The 17,930-nt window shown below is 31.5% G+C and overlaps 1 protein-coding gene across 14 annotated transcripts in view; it reads left to right on the top strand.

Annotated features, from left to right (window-relative positions):
* LOC145277655 (dixin-like) overlaps positions 1-17,930 on the top strand; it is a 326,945-nt gene that overhangs the window by 261,466 nt on the left and 47,549 nt on the right. For all 14 annotated transcript variants that reach the window (XM_080129265.1, XM_080129264.1, XM_080129262.1 and 11 more), the window contains 5 exons: positions 1,766-1,819; positions 3,028-3,174; positions 8,052-8,072; positions 10,671-10,838; positions 13,866-13,923. In XM_080129265.1, coding sequence (XP_079985391.1) covers positions 1,766-1,819; positions 3,028-3,174; positions 8,052-8,072; positions 10,671-10,838; positions 13,866-13,923 — 448 coding nt within the window. The remainder of the gene's footprint in view (positions 1-1,765; positions 1,820-3,027; positions 3,175-8,051; positions 8,073-10,670; positions 10,839-13,865; positions 13,924-17,930) is intronic.

The raw sequence follows: 17,930 nt of genomic DNA, 5'->3' as shown, positions 1-17,930 counted from the left end.
TTTGTTAACTTATTCATGTTATTAAAAAATATCTTTCTTACCTTTGTTATTCATCTTTGCCAAAAAAGAAAGTGTGTTTTTTTCTAATAAAACTGCTATATTTTATATATAAAAATATATCCTAATGCATATAGATTTATTCGTTTATTTAATATGGATGATATGTCAGTTAGGGGTGTAGGATAAGTAAGACTCTTTATACTATGGTATTTAATTGCCAATTCAAATCACTTTCTGTTGAAAAAGAGCGGTAATATCCATTCATCATATTCCTCATTCCGGTTTTAATATTCAAAAAGATTTTAAAATTTCCATCAGCAACCACCACATGCTACCCTGAATCACTGTTTCAACTGGATTGAGACTGCAATTCTCACAGTGGAGTTTCTGTTTATTAATAATTTAAAAAGGTATTTCGACACTACTTTGCATTGAACAAGGAGCTAAGAACTTTGGATAACATCTCTACTCCTTTGCTACTTGAGAACTTTTAATCCGATACTCCTTTGTATTTTTCATCCCTTTATTCTATGATTTGTTTATCCTCCATCTTATTTCTTTATAATTTTTATATTCCATTCTTTATAATCTATCCACTTACATTTATTTTTTTATTATATTAATTATTTGTAATAATTTATACTTAATTGTAATTCCGATACCTCTACCAATATATACGGACCTAAGTCCCCTATTTCAAGTAAACCCCTTCCATAGTTGTAGCTCATTAATGCACATGATTTCAATCACATATTTATTCTATATTCTTCCTGAGAGTTTAGATGCGCATATGTACACATATATTAAACCCACCATGGCATATGTGTTATACACCTACCTTCATTATGTAATAAAAGCTATATACCTCCTATAGCACAGAGATCACTTTAGTCCTCCCATTCCCTTCCCAAACAGTTTCAATATCTTATCTCTCACTGCACAATTATGTTGCTCTTAATGTAGCTATCACTAGACGTTGCATCCCTATTATATTATTTAGCATCTTCTCTCCTCAGAAGAGGAGAGAAGATGAAGTGGATAGAAGAGGAGAGAAGATGAAGTGGATAGAAGAGGAGAGAAGATGCTAAATAATATAATAGGGATGCAACGTCATTAGCCTTTGAAATGGTATAAAGAGTTTTACTAATCCTATACTTCTAATTGATATATCATCCTTATTGAATAAACAAATAAATCTATATACATTATTATATATTTTGTATTGTCATTTTCTTATTTTATGTATACTCGATAAAAGCTCCAAAGCAATTTGTTGAGTTTTGTATTATCCTGATAAGTCTCCTCTTAAAGAATCGATCTTATACTTTTAACTCCCCCATATATATATATAAGCAAAAGCTGATGATTAAAATAAAAATTGAATAAATTATACTATTTATTAATCCATCAAAAAATGTAAACAAGGAATTATAATAAGGAAAAATCCTTAATTCATTGATTTTCAAAGATAAACACTTTTCATCAGAAAATAAACATTATGCATTAGCATAAATTAAAAAATATATAAAAATTTTTTGTAAACTTTACGTTTTTTAAAAGAATAAAGATAAAACATACATGCACACTTTTATTCTTTTGAACATTTTATTCTTTTGAACACTTCTCATTTTATGTTTCAAAATCAAGGGTAGATAATTTCTTTTGTGAAGGGGAGATAACTTTCTTATTTTGATATCCATCAAAATATACATCAAAAGATTTTTACTTTATTTTTTTTTTAAATCTTTCTCTTTTGCTTTTGCAGGGAATGATGCTCAAGAAATTGGCTGATAAAGATAACCAGTTAACTGAATTGAAGGTTTGTAAAGATTTTGAGTTTGAATGCAAGCAAAAAAAAAAAAAGTATTCATCATCATATTTGTTTGGGTATTATTATTATTATTATTATTATTATTATTATTATTATTATTATTATTATTATTATTGTTGTTGCTGTAAGGGTGTCAGTTTTTTTAGAAGATTCTATATCAAGGTATTAGCAGAGAATAGCAGATGAAACACTGTCAATCTGCCAGCAATGCAAAATGTGGGAGAAGTGTTAGATAACAAAATGGGTGTCCAATTGGAGAGCACCTTAAATGTGTGAGGGAACATAAACGCAGAAGTTGAGATATCATGTCACTATCAGCAGTTTCTGCTCTTAGTCTGCTTACAGTCGGCCTGAACAAACGTAAGACATCATCGTTCTGGCCAGCGTTGGCAGGTGGGGATACAGGTAGCTGAAAGTTGGCTTATCTTTTATATATTATCGACTTCCCTTCACTTCTCTCGCACTTGTTTAATTTTTCTGTCTTTGTCATGCTTAAATAAAACTTTTAAAATGAAGCAGTATCCACAAAATTTTCTATCAACAGCCGAGTTTAACAGTAAGAATATTGACAATAACCTAAGTTACAGCAGAGAATACACCCGTGTGTATAATGTATGTACACATCTGACAGTAAGAGTGTACAACACAAGCAGTCATTGTCAAAAGCTTCCGACTTGAATCATCCTCATTGGCCATGTCTCGCAAGATCAACTGGACAAAAGGTTCGTAGACATGCTTCTTTGTTGATATGAAGATCTCTCAACGATTGATGTCTTGATAAGATTGTTAGTTTATCAGACGATCATACGTCTGTGTATATCAACACAAGATTTACCCATCCCAATTTTCTCATTTCATAAAATTGAACGAGAAACATAAAAAGATGTCCAGATGAAAAATGTTTGTTGACTACTGATTATGTGTGTTCAACTTTTTTTCTTTTTTTTTTTTTACTTTGGAAGTCACCTCTTATCAAGACCTGTTATAGTCAGTTGGGAAGTAGACACATGGTATTACGTTCCACAGACGGACAAATATTGAAAATAAAAATATTGAAAGAAGATATCAATTGCATTTGACATCAGAGATTTTAATTTCTTTGTTCTTTCTTTTTTTATGTTAAGGTGTGTGACAAGTTATGAGGTTAATTGCAAGATGAATAAAATCTTAAGAGTATTTTTTTTGTCCCATTTCAGAAAGAAATCTCAAAGAAGGATAAAGAAATTGAAAATCTACAATTTGAATTGAATCCAGAATTGTTGCAAGAGAAAGATCCATTAGGCCGTAATCGGTGGTTCCAAGTCCGATGTCTTCAAAGACTACAAGCCATGCGGAGGGCAGAGGTAAGTGTCATCCTTTTTTGTTTTGTGTTTGCTTATTTTGTTTTATATATATATATATATATATATATATATATATATATATATATATATTTATATATATAATTTTAAAAATAGGAAACATCTCTACTATTTTATAAAACAAACTTTGTCTGTGTGTGAATGTGCATGAGTTCATTCTCTATGGACTCGAAAACGGCTGGACTGACTTTCATGAAATTTCACACAAATGTACTTTATGTTCCTGGCAGTGTTCTTAGATAGGTTTTGTATCAGAACGTCTTTGATAAGTATCGATAATCAAAAATTGAAATAATCTGATGAAAGAAAGAACAGGCGATTTTGACCAAAGTTAACACCTTATACAGCCTAACATCACATGTGCATTTGTGCATTTGTCTTATTTCTACACAAGTCGAAAGGCTCGACATATATAATCAACAGTAGGTTCTTTGATATGACATGGGCATATTCGAAATGAATGCTTCTGTTTAAAGCACAATTGAACGATGATACTTGACTTTTTCATTTCAAACTTAAATTCAAGTCATTATCACTGCACAAGCAATAAGCCTATGCATATAAAACCAATAGTAAGTTCTTTGATATCACAGGGGTGCATTTAAAATGAATGTTTCTGGGTTTTTTTTTGGTTTTTTTTACATGGGTGTCACCACTTATACAGGCCCAGAGGCCACTCGAGGATAAGGGTTAATAGGTATACATTAGTCATTGTGATTTTAGCATAGTAAACAGTGGGAATTTTGTAACTTGGATTACTTAGGGGGACGATTCAATTAGAACTTGTTCACATTGGACTTTTTCTTTTTTTTTTTTTTTCATAGGTATCAACATTATCAAGGCCAAGAGGCCACTCAAGGATAAGGGTTAAAGAGTGTACAATAGAAATTGGACCATATAGTAATCATTAGTAATGAAAATTTGGTAAATTTGATAACTTATATGGAACGGCTCATCAAGAACTTATTTACGTTAGACTTGAACACAACCATATTGTAGTCAGCCGGAAAGCAGGAAAACGGAAGACAATTCCACAGGCGTGCAGTTCTAATAAAAAAGCTTTGTTCATAGAATCTACGTTTAGGTTTAGGCACAGATAAAGAGTGAGGGGAATTATTGATAGTGTTTACAGCTAGACGAGTGTTTCTTGTGAAAGTTTGGCGAGGGGGGACCATAGATTGAAGCTCAGTCGAACACTTTCCATGAAAATAACGATACATCAGAGACAAACTCGCAACATCTCTTCTGTGAGATAGAGGTTGCAAGGAAGAGAAAAGGACATCTCCTACGAGGCTACGAAGTCTATTTTGAACTCTATCAAGGCAGGACAAGTCCTTTCTAGCAGTTCCTGCCCAGATGTGGCAACAGTATTCCATCCTTGGACGTACCTGGCTCTTATATAGATAGAGAATTGCATCAGCAGTGAGATATCTACTGGATCGATAGAAGGATTCCACCATTTTTCCAGCGGCCTTGGCAACAGATTTGATGTACGTGTTCCATTTAAGATCAAGAGTAATGGTCAAGCCCAGAAGCTTGTCAAAACTTGAGGCCTCCTGAAGACGAGAGCCATTCATTTCAATTGATGCCAGATGGGGATCAGAATGTTGATGATGTAAAGAGAGAAGCTTGGTTTTAGATGCATTAAAAGTAACCAGCCACTCCTTTCCCCATTGTACTACATGCTCAAGATCAGAGGAGAGAGAATTGGAGAGAACTTGGTCGTTTACTGTCTTAGATGTGCTACCATAAATGGTAGTGTCGTCAGCATAAATGTGTACAAATGATGTAAGGATGTGATTTGGAAGATCATTAATGTAGATCAGGAAAAGAGTTGGGCCCAGGATGGACCCCTGAGGGACACCGGCATTAATACTGTGGGCTTCTGATTTTTGCCCCTCAACTACTACTCTTATGAACCTATCAGAAAGAAATGATTTAATAATTGAGAAGACATTTCCAGCTATACCATAGCTAGAGATCTTTAGAGCACAATTGAAGTATTATACTTGAATTTTGCATTTTAAACTTTAATTCAGGCTATTATATACAGGGTGATCCAAAAAACGGGCCCCAACTCTAATTAGGCCCCGTTTCTTAGTGTTTTGTCCGAATTAAATGAAACTTTGGTCATAACTAGTTTATTATATTCAAAACATCACATCAAAACACTAGAGTATTTGGCCTTTTTTCTCCGTTCTACAGCATATGTTCTAGATGGCCTCCATTTAGCTTTTGTTTTTTTTTGGGTCACCCTGTATAAAAAATAATTTTATAAAATCAACAGTAGGTTTTCTACAGTGCAATGTAGATTACAATGTATTGTGATGTAAGTCACAACGAGAGGCATGTGAGCCTCCTCCTAGTGTACCACGATGGATCCCCAACTAGAGCAGGCAATCAATCGATTTGATTGAAAAATGGACGATTTCGATGTTAATAAAAATATGGGAGTGTGAAACCTTCGTTGATCATCATTCAATCCTAGGCAACATTGGGTCACCCAACTAATGAAGAATAAAGAAGATTTCCAGCAATGAACAACATTTCTAACACTATTTTTGATGTCCATGGTGTGTATACCCTCATGGATTAAATAATTGGTTCCTTTTGAAATTCTATGCAAATATATATGGACAAAGAAAACTCCCATGACTTCTGCAAACATTTTTCTATGCTCAGAAATACTGAAGTCTTGAACTACTTCCATATCATCACTATTACATCTTTCTTTTCTATATACACTTCACGAGTCACTTTCCAATATCATTTAAATACATAAAAAATAAATATTTAGTTTACAATTTTGATTTATACTTGTAAAATGCTTTTTATTTTTAAGCACTATATTAACTCACCTTTTTTATGTCCAACTATATTAACTATCTCACTTTTTTATGTCTAACGCATATTATAAATATTTTAGATTGAGAATTCATATTATTTGGATTATTCAAACTATTGTTCTCATTTTGAGTGTTATTCTTACAACATTTTGGACAATGTAACCTCTGACCTTCTTCAGGTGTATCTTGTCGAACTCGGGAATGTTTTTGTCGAACTCAGGAATCTGTAAAGACCTCCAATATAGCAGATAAAGTACTAAATAAAATTCACTTCTAAGTGATACTCTTCTGGAGGTTGGAAGTTCAATCCTCAGTGCGGGCGATACTAAGAAAACAATTGCAAATTACTCATGACTTTACCTGGTCATGACTGACGGAACAAGAACATGCTACTCTCATGGATTAAATAAATGGTTCATTTTGAAACTCTATGTAAATTCTCATATTCAACAAGAAAGATTTCCAAGTTTGACAAGATACATCTGAAGAAGGTCAGAGGCTACATTGGCCAAAACATTGTGAGAAGAACACTAGTCCAACTAATCCAAATCTCGAACGAGTGGTTCAGTGGGGGAAGACGTGGCTGGTTACCTTTAATGCATCTAAAACCAAACTCCTATCTTTACATCATTAATGCTCTGATCCCCATCTGGCATCAATTGAAATGGATGGCTCTCGTCTAGGAGAAGCCCCATGTTTTGACAAGCTTCTGGGCTTGACCTTCACTCCTGGTCGCTGGAAAGATGGTGGGATCCTTCTACCGCTCCAGAAGATATCTCACTACTGATGCAATTCTCTATCTATATAAAAGCCAAGTACATCCAAGGATGGAATACTGCTGACATATCTGGGCAGGAGCTGCTAAAAACAGCCTATCCTGCCTTGACAGAATACAAAATAGACTTCGTGGCTTAGTGGGGGATGCCTTTTTCTTTTCCCTGCAACCTCTCTCCCACAGAAGAAATGTTGCAAGCCTATCTTTGTTTTATCGTTATTTCCATGGCAGGTGCTCATCTGAACTCCAATCTTTTATGAAAAACACCCGTCTAGCTGAATCCACTGTCAAAAACTTTCCCCACTCTTTATCTATGCCTAAATCAAAACATAGATTCCATGAACAAAGCTTCTTTCTTAGAATTGCACGCCTGTGGAACTCTGTTCCGTCTGCCTGCTTCCCACCTGACTACAACCTGGATGTCTTCAAGTCCAACATAAACAAATTCCTGATGAACTGCCCCCTTAAGTAGACACTTTATTAAATCTCCACACTAACGTACTGTACTTACAATAACCCTTATCCCTAAGTGGCTTCCGGGCCTTGATAAGTGGTGACCACCTTGTGAAAAAAAAAAAAAAATGTGCACATGCTTACAAAGCCAGAAAGCAGCACAGTGCCCATGAATTTTGGAAATATTTTTTCATGCTCAGAATTGTAGAAACATGGAACAAACCTCTGCATCGGGTGTTGTCTGCCATTAAAATCTTCATATTTTCTGAAATTTCCCTTGAACACACTTGATGTTCCATACTCCATACATGCATACTAGTGCTGTCAGATCAGCTTGTCTGAATATATTGGCTTCTTCTCCTAAAATGCACCAAACAGTAATTTTATTGTTTTTTTGTTCCCCTCATGTTCTGCAAACCCTAAAATGAAAACATTTCTTTTCTATAAAATAGTCGAACCAAATCAAACACTATAAATAAATATTTGAGGATATAAAGAACTTTAAGCATAAAAACTTTTACCAAATTTATTAAATTCAGCATAAAATAACCAAAAAAAGGTTGATATGCCATAAAACAAAACAACCAAAAACTGGACACAATTATTTCATCATAATCATCATTTTTTTTAATTAACTGAAATAAGATAAAATCAAGAATTGTTGCCAAATTCCAGAAATTTAATTGTGTGGAATTGGTTTAATCTAATTTAAAAATTAATGAAAAATCAACTTTATTTTGTGATTTTTGCAAGAAATTTAAAATATATTTAAATTTTGATTTCAGACTGAAAAAACAGCTGATGGGGTGAGTTTTCTTTGAAAAGTATTTTTACTAACTTTTAATCTTTAAGACATTTACGTTGTGGTCAATAAATGCTTGTAATAAAATTACAATTTAATTTTGCTTTCTTTTTCTTTATCTTCTCTGAATAAGAAATTTTGGTTAGTCAGCTAACATACTTCCTAACTTCTGGAACAGTGATACTGGAAGCGGTGAGAAAGACAATCAGTTTCTTTACTTTTATTCCTCTTCAGTATTTCTAGTGTGAAGTTATTTATTGAATTTAAAAATATAAGAAAAGGATATTATCGAAAAGTATACAATAAAGATTTATAAAATTGTACGGATAAAAATAACACAATATTTGCACTTTTAATAACAAAATTAAAAACATAAAAGATTTTATTTAATTTGAAATTTAAAAAGCGTTTTCAATAATTTCTTTTTAAAAAGTGTTTTCAATAATTTCTTTTTAAAAAGTGTTTTCAATAATTTCTTTTTAAAAAGTGTTTTTAATAATTCTTTAAAAAACGACTAATTTCAATAATTTTTAATTAAAATAAAACCGCAAGAACTTTTCAGTGATTTAAAAATAAAAAAAATTATTAGAAAAATATAACAAAAAAAAAGAGTACATGCACTGGGACGATATATGGTCATATGAGAAAAAAGCGAAGGAACTGATTTGTCACTGTTTTTGGTTGCGCTATGCTGGAACATTAGGAAGTACATTAGCTGACTGTAACCGAAATTTCAAAACCAACCACTGCCAACAATTTTTGTTACTCTCTATTTGTACCTAAAACTGAGTAAAAATTCCATGAGCAAAGCTTTTTTCCTAGAGCTGCCCATCTGTGAAATACAATACTACAAGACTGCTTTCCAGCTGACTATAACTAGATCATTTCCAAGTCGAACATAATGAAATTCTTATTGAGCCATTCTTTTAAAATACTTTTAAAAAATTTGAAATTTGGAAAATAGTTATTAATAAATGTCTAATACTTATTAAAATTTTACAAAAATCGGAGGTATCTGAATTTTCACAAAGGGTTTCAACCTCCTATTTGCTCCCTTTGCAATTAAACTAAATGTATCTCACATTTGAACCCCTTAAGCCTAGCAGCTATTTTCCAAAATTCATAATGATCAATTAGTTTAGGTGTAAATCCTATACATACAAATATAAACAGACATAATATATAGATAGAGATATGCTAGTAATACATTACTAAATATCTACTAGGCTTGGCATATATCTTCAAATGACACATGTCAAAATTTGAACCGAATGAGATTATTAGTTTACAAATTACAGTTATTGAAGTGGAATACTGTGGAAGTAAATCAATGGCTTGATAAGTGTCATTTGAACTTTGCTTTGTCAAAAACAATAGTTTTAAAAGTGGTATAATGACTCTAAACATGGTTTTACACAAATGATACTGAGCGCTTAGGTAACCAAATTTGGAAGTTTTCTCAGAAAATATAAAAGTCTATAAACTTGTTTTGACCGATTGTAAATTGAAGTTGTGTGAGATATTAGGGGAGTTGAGGATATCAGACGACATTGTATTTACCATTTTGTATGAATATTTGTCAATGAGAAAGCTGCGTTTAAAATGGATACCGCGTTTGCTTACAGTTGATCTAAACCAACAGCGTTTCTACAATTCAGTGTTTTGTTTGCAACTGTTCAAACACAACAAAAAGGGAGCATCTGCATCAATATGTGACAATGGATGAAACATGGGTTCACCACTTCACTTTAGAGTCAAATTGGCAGCCAACTGAGTGAACAGCAGTAGGTGAAAGACATCAAAAGACACAAACAGCAGCTCCAGGAAGAGAAATTTTATTTCAATGCAGAACTGATGTCAAAACTGAGGCATATTGTCAGACCAAAGATAAATCATTCTAGAAAAAAAAGGCATTGAATTGTTAGAGAAACGTTAGAATCAGTGTATACACTATAATGATTGATAAAGTATAAATTTTGCTTATGATGGAACTGAAACTACTAATGAATGTTTATGACTGTGATAATTCAAGGAATAAAATTCAAATTTAAAATACAAATTAAAAAATAAAATACAAATTTTTTAAATATTGAAATACCAATTAAAAATACAAATTTAAAAATAAAATACAAATTAAAAAATATTAAATACAAATAAAAAAAAATACAAAATATTAAATACAAATAAAAAAAAATACAAAATATTAAATACAAATAAAAAAAGTACACATTGATCACATTCATCATACGATAAGAGAGTGGAAGACATTTATAAGTGAGGAAGTAGAAGAAAGGAAAGGTTATATTTTCAAAAATAAATCTGATGGCAGTTATAGGACACATAATCTAAAAGTCAAATTCTTTTAAATAATCCTTTTATGTAACATACATTTGATCTGTAAATTTGTTTCATTACATACTTGATGTTCTCTACATTTTGTGCCATAAAAATCTGATTAGAAAAGCATACAAAAACTAAAAGTAAATACATTTTCAAGTTCTTTTTTTATCCGTAAAAAGTTAAAGCTCCTTTTTTGTGAAATGATTTAATCACGTGAATGCATTTTTATTAAAAAAATAATCTTTTTTTTTTTCTTATACAGGAAGAAGTTGATGAAATTCAGGTCCTTCAAGAATCTGTGCAACAACTTCGGCGTTCCTTCAATGACAATGACACTGCGCAGTTGAAAACTTTGGACAAATTGGAACAGAATGTTGTCAGCTTAATCGAAAAAATGCATTACGGAAGTATGGATTTCATGTGTACGCAGGTGAGGAAGTTTCTCTCTTTTTAAACATCCAGTCGCATTTTTATATCTAATTATTGATCATGACATTGATCTCATTATTGATCATCATGATATTGATCTCATTTTGATTATCATGATATTGATCTCATTTTTGATCATCATGATACTGATCTCATTATTGATCATCATGATATTGATCTCATTTTGATTATCATGATATTGATCTCATTTTTGATCATCATGATATTGATCTCATTTTTGATCATCATGATATTGATCTCATTTTTGATCATCATGATATTGATCTCATTTTTGATCATCATGATACTGATCCCATTTTTGATCATCATGATACTGATCTCATTTTTGATCATGATACTGATCTCATTTTTGATCATCAAGATATTGATCGCATTTTTGATCATCATGATACTGATCTCATTTTTGATCATCATGATACTGATCTCATTTTTGATCATCATGATACTGATCTCATTTTTGATCATCATGATATTGATCTCATTTTTGATCATCATGATATTGATCTCATTTTTGATCATCATGATACTGATCTCATTTTTGATCGTCATGATACTGATCTCATTTTTGATCATCATGATATTGATCTCATTATTGATCGTCATGATATTGATCTCATTTTTGATCGTCATGATACTGATCTCATTTTTGATCGTCATGATACTGATCTCATTTTTGATCGTCATGATACTGATCTCATTTTTGATCGTCATGATACTGATCTCATTTTTGATAATCATGATACTGATCTCATTTTTGATCGTCATGATACTGATCTCATTTTTGATCGTCATGATACTGATCTCATTTTTGACCATTATGATACTGATCTAATTTTTGATCGTCATGATACTGATCTCATTTTTGATCGTCATGATACTGATCTCATTTTTGATCATCATGATATTGATCTCATTTTTTATCATTATGATACTGATCTCATTTTTGATTATCATGATATTGATCTCATTTTTGATTGATTATCATGATATTGATCTCATTTTTGATCGTCATGATATTGATCTCATTTTTATAATCATGATATTGATCTCATTTTTATCATCATGATATTGATCTCATTTTTATCATCATGATACTGATCTCATTTTTGATCATCATGATATTGATCTCATTTTTGATCTTCATGATATTGATCTCATTATTGATCATCATGATATTGATCTCATTTTTGATCGTCATGATACTGATGTCATTTTTGATCGTCATGATACTGATCTCATTTTTGATCGTCATGATACTGATCTCATTTTTGATCGTCATGATACTGATCTCATTTTTGATCGTCATGATATTGATCTCATTTTTGATCGTCATGATATTGATCTCATTTTTGATCGTCATGATATTGATCTCATTTTTGATCGTCATGATATTGATCTCATTTTTGATCGTCATGATATTGATCTCATTTTTATCATCATGATATTGATCTCATTTTTATCATCATGATATTGATCTCATTTTTGATCATCATGATATTGATCTCATTTTTGATCATCATGATATTGATCTCATTTTTGATCATCATGATATTGATCTCATTATTGATCATCATGATATTGATCTCATTTTTATCATCATGATATTGATCTCATTTTTGATCGTCATGATACTGATCTCATTTTTGATCGTCATGATACTGATCTCATTTTTGATCGTCATGATATTGATCTCATTTTTGATCGTCATGATACTGATCTCATTTTTGATCGTCATGATACTGATCTCATTTTTGATCGTCATGATACTGACCTCATTTTTGATCGTCATGATACTGACCTCATTTTTGATTATCATGATATTGATCTCATTATTGATCATCATGATATTGATCTCATTTTTGATTATCATGATACTGATCTCATTTTTGATCATCATGATACTGATCTCATTTTTGATCATCATGATACTGATCTCATTTTTGATCATCATGATACTGATCTCATTTTTGATCATCATGATACTGATCTCATTTTTGATCATCATGATACTGATCTCATTTTTGATCATCATCTGCATTTTCTTTTCTATCCTTTATTTTCTCTTTACAGTATGTTCAATTTAGAAATGAGTTGGTTTATTTAAAAAAACAAACATTTTTTATTAGAAAACTTTTTGGTCAACTATGTTAAATTGTTTGACACACGGACATTTTTCTAATATAACATGTTTTGCTAAATAAGCTACTAACTTATTTTTTAAATGGACATATTGAAAAGTGAAAAGAAATGATAGAAAACTGTTCACCTTTTTTATTCTTTTTTCTTCAAAGATTTCAAGTCCTACGACTTTGATGTTCATTTCTAACAAACATTTATTTTTCATGATGAGGCAATCCTCAGGAGCCATAATAAAAAGAAGTTTGCCTGTTTAGAAGGCAGTTTTCTCTTTTTAGGAATACTGAGGATGGCTTCACCAGGAATAAATAAATGCTTGATATTTTTTAAATATTACACATATCTTGGTGGTAAATCAACACAGTTGTATGCAAATAATAAACTGATTTTTTGGGTGAATTTGTGAGAATTTTGTTCCTTTACATTCGATGTGGTTTATATATTAAAATATTCCTCTGTATATATATATATATATATATATATATATATATATATATATGTACTAAACTTTTTAGCTTGCTAAAAACATGGAAAAAATTATAGCGCATTGATTTAGAAGGAGTGCTTTAAGCTAAATAAATAATTGAATATGGCTAAATTTGTGCTAATTTTTGTATTAAATACTATTAATCCCCATCTGTGCATCAAAAAGATACTATAATTCTTAGTTTGTTTCACCTCATAAGAAAGCTTCATATAAAATTTCAGCCAGATGGTCTCAATGGTTCCCAAGAAAAAGTGAAATGGACGGACAAAGAGACATCCTCAGGAAGTATCATTGTTCATTTAATCTATTATTTAGCATCATTGAATTTTACGTAATTGTTTTTTCTATTTATTCAATAAAGAGCATCTATGTTTTCTGTTTCAGTCACCAAGTACACGTCCACGAAGGATTCCAAGTGCATCATCCGACCCTCGCACTGAAGGTGAGTGACCTCATCCCACTCAGATTGATTGCAAGGCTTTTTAATGCTTCTCTTCCAACAATGGACGTCCTTCTTGCTTTTGCTCTAGCTTTTGTAGCCAAACTTTGAAAGCTTTCATCAAACATCCGGTCACAATTTTTTTTCACAACTCTGGAACACAAACGCGAACTAAAAATTTTCTTAACAGCTCAAATGTGATGACAATGACATAATAACCACAGTCACTAGTTGTTTGGCTCCAATGAAAAGAAGTTCTTTGTAATTTGTTAAAATAAACTTTTTAGTTGTTTATAATACACAAGACAGAATGAAAGATGCACGCATTGAAAATGAAAACGGTGACATTTTTAGGTACTTATGCCAAATACGGACTATATTATCCTAACTAGGTTGCATAAACTACCAGAATTTGCCAAATCAAAATGCTTAGCTAGTTAAATCGCAGCAGCTGACAGTTTTTGTTTATTAAATTTTTCATGGTATTTTTTGTTCATTAAATTTTTTCATGGTATTTTTTATTTATTAAATTGTTAGGTAAAAGTACAGAAAAACCACTAAAGAATGTTAAGAATGGCTTTCTAAATAATAATGCTCTTATTTCAGCACAGTCTGTAAATTGCATAGGTACTCTTTTTTTTTTTTTTTTCATTGAAATTGCCATACAATGACTGTTTTTGATTATAATTATATTTTTTTCTTAATTTTTATCTGTTTGCTAGCGTTTTAAACATTGGCCACCATTTTTGTTAAAAACACAAAGTTTTTATTCACCACTTTAAAAATTGAATGGCATTTTGAGAAAAACAAAACAAAAAGTTTTCATTTGGCACCTTAGATATTGGGGGAATTTTGTGGTTAAAAACCAAAAAACATCAAGTTTTCACTCAACACCGACCAGCAGTTTACAAAAATTGCCCAGAATATGCCAAAGAGAATAACGTAGTCCGTATTCTGCATAAAGATCTTTTTATAAGTTACTCGTAAAAATGAATTTAAAAAGAATGAGCATGTGATTAAAATGTGTATAATTTATATGCTACCTTGTTATATTGCTTGTCATCATGCACACCTTTTTTTTCTGTACATGAATATTTTAGATGGTGGGAGGAAAGGTGAATAATAAATAAACAGTAAGTGATAAGAGTTGTGGTGAGAGGAAGCGAATGATGTAAAGAGAGGAGGAGGAGAGTGAAAAAGAAAAAGAGGGGAATTTATTACAAAATCACTAGAGTTACATAAAAACTTGGAAATTTTAAATAAGTTTCATATTTACTGATTTTATATGTGAAAATTTTTTAGAAACATTGATTTTGTGATGATTTGTTAGCCAAATACTATCTTTGATTGTTTTTATTCATACTCTCTTTCACTATTCCATTTTTTCTGCATTGCTATCAGCCTTCTTAAATAATGACATACTATTTCAGGAAAATGTTTTAGAATTTACAAAGATTTATAAAATTCTTCCGACTTTGTATGGGGGGGGGGAGGTGATTTGTATTTATTTTTTTAAAACAAAAAAAAAATACCGGCTGAATTTGTGTAAATTTTGATGTACATTGTTTTTTTTTAATATAATAGGTATGTACATGCATTCATTCTTTTTGTAGACTATTATCGTCATCTTCATAGATGTTGTTTCACCATATTTCAGCCAACTCATCCTCTGGCCTTCTTCAGGTGATTACCTGTGACGGGATAGAAATGCTGAGTCTCATAACTTATCCACAGTAATTACTGCCTTCTATAGTTGTTGTCTCACCACATTTTGGCCAACTAAACTTCTGGTCTGCGTGGGTAGGATTGCTCACCAGCAACAACTATGAAGATAAGGATATTAGTTCACAGAAAGAATGAATGCACAAATTATGAAGCCTTACCTCAAAAGACTCCGAAAAAAAAAAAAAAAAAATGTTTTTTTAAAAAGTATGTACATATTATGAATGGCGAGTGTTGGCATATCAAAACTATTAATGTCTTGCAAAAGATTATTTCCAAAGACGAATATGTGTCCTTATATGTGTAGCAAAATGAGTGACAAAATAGTGGAAGAAATAAGGATTACTCACAGTTGACTTGATGTAGACAAGATGACAACACATTGAATTAGTCTCAGTCCCATATTCCTTGAGTTTGTGTGTCACAACTATCTCAAACAGAAGAAATATTGATTGAGATTGTCGGACTGACTTCCTCATCTTGGTTGTTATTGTCACAACGTTTCGGCCGTTTTGCCCTCCGGTCTTCGTCAGATGTTTTGTATCGAACTGGGGAACCGTTTGTTAGGAGTCTCGAACCCAACCCTTTATTATTATTACGGGGGTACTATGTTTGGACTCCATCTAGGCTTTGGGACATAGTTGCTGATTCTCTGTTTTGAATGTTACTTTTTCACTGCCTTCGTTCAGGATTGAACTCAGCACCTTTGGGTAACTGTAAACTTTGATACAATGTCTAGGACCACTCGGCCATATGTCACGTTGTATCAAAGTTTACAGTTACCCAAAGGTGCTGAGTTCAATCCTGAACGAAGGCAGTGAAAAAGTAACATTCAAAACAAAGAATCAGCAACTATGTCCCAAAGCCTAGCTGGAGTCCAAACACGGTACCCCCGTAATAATAATAAAGGGTTGGGTTCGAGACTCCTAACAAACGGTTCCTCAGTTCGATACAAAACACCTGACGAAGGCCGGAGGGCAAAACGGCCGAAACGTTGTGACAATAACAACCAAGATGAGGAAGTCAGTCCGACAATCTCAATCAATGAAAACACCTCATCTAAAAAATACAGACAATTACCAGAAGAAATATATTTAGTTTACCTGGATTCTAAAGTCATTCCTTTAATTATGCCCGCTATCATCTTTATCATGCCGTTCTCGTCTCTTCACATGAGATCTTACAACAGAGTTAAAAGAGAGGAGATAACTGCCTGAAACAAAAAAGAAGTTAACTCCCTTTGATCGTCTTGTTATTGTCCTAACAGTACAGTTTGAGGGTAATTATAATTTTTTAATATTGAAATGAAACTGAATAATCACATAATACTCTTACTTTGGATAAAAGTCCGAGTTTTCTTTCTCTTTCTCCAAATTATTTACATCATTCTGTTCCTCTCACCACTTCTTGTCATTTGCCTTTTATTTGCATTATTCACCATTCCTCACACGATCTAAATCATTCATATACAAGTGAAAAATGTGCATGGCGATAAGCAAAAAAGATAACATCATTAGATTTTTAATAGTAAACATTTAATAATATATAATAAATACTGACTCGGCGGGTCACAAGTGGTCTAGTTGTCTATAAGTATAAGAACTGAAACAAATTATAAATATATTTGTCTATGAAATATCTTTATAAAATGTGTTAACTTTATAGTTTTGGCCTTGAAACAATTTTTTTTTGATGCTTTAAATTTAACAAGTCTCTAGAAAATGTCTAAAAATATTGGGTAATTATCCAGTTTCATCCAAATATTAAAACTGTTCATGGAAAGAAAACACCACGAACTAGTGTTAGGCTTAAAATAAACAGTACACCAAAAATTACGTAAATCCATCCAGTATTTTTGTTTAAAAAATAAAAAAATAGGATTTTATTGATGAAATATCTTGTCGGCCATTTCCAGCCTTATTAAGGTCAAGAAACCTAATTCAAACTTTAATTCAAGTAAGGAAAGAGTTAATACTTCCCCACTCCGGCTGTTAAAAATGGTTTCTAAAATTTGCATGAGGATGATTTGATTTTTTTTATATAAATAAAACAATAGAAGATGAATTTGTGTAAATTTTGGTATACTGTCTCTATACTATTTTTTTTTTTGTTGTTTTGTTTTTTGTTTTTTTACATAATAGGTACATACGTAATAAAGTTCTTGTGCAATTTTAATTTTTAATATTGACGTGAAACTGAATAATCACCGAATAGTATTACTTTGGTTAATATGTCTTGTCAGATATTTTTAAAAATTTGGTTCTTGTCCAGAATTACTTAAAAAAAAA

This window comes from Euprymna scolopes, chromosome 6 (assembly GCF_053919585.1).
Source record: "Euprymna scolopes isolate OS-2025 chromosome 6, ASM5391958v1, whole genome shotgun sequence".
Classification (NCBI taxonomy): Eukaryota; Metazoa; Mollusca; class Cephalopoda; order Sepiida; family Sepiolidae; genus Euprymna; species Euprymna scolopes.
This window is presented reverse-complemented; position numbering and strand designations above follow the sequence as displayed.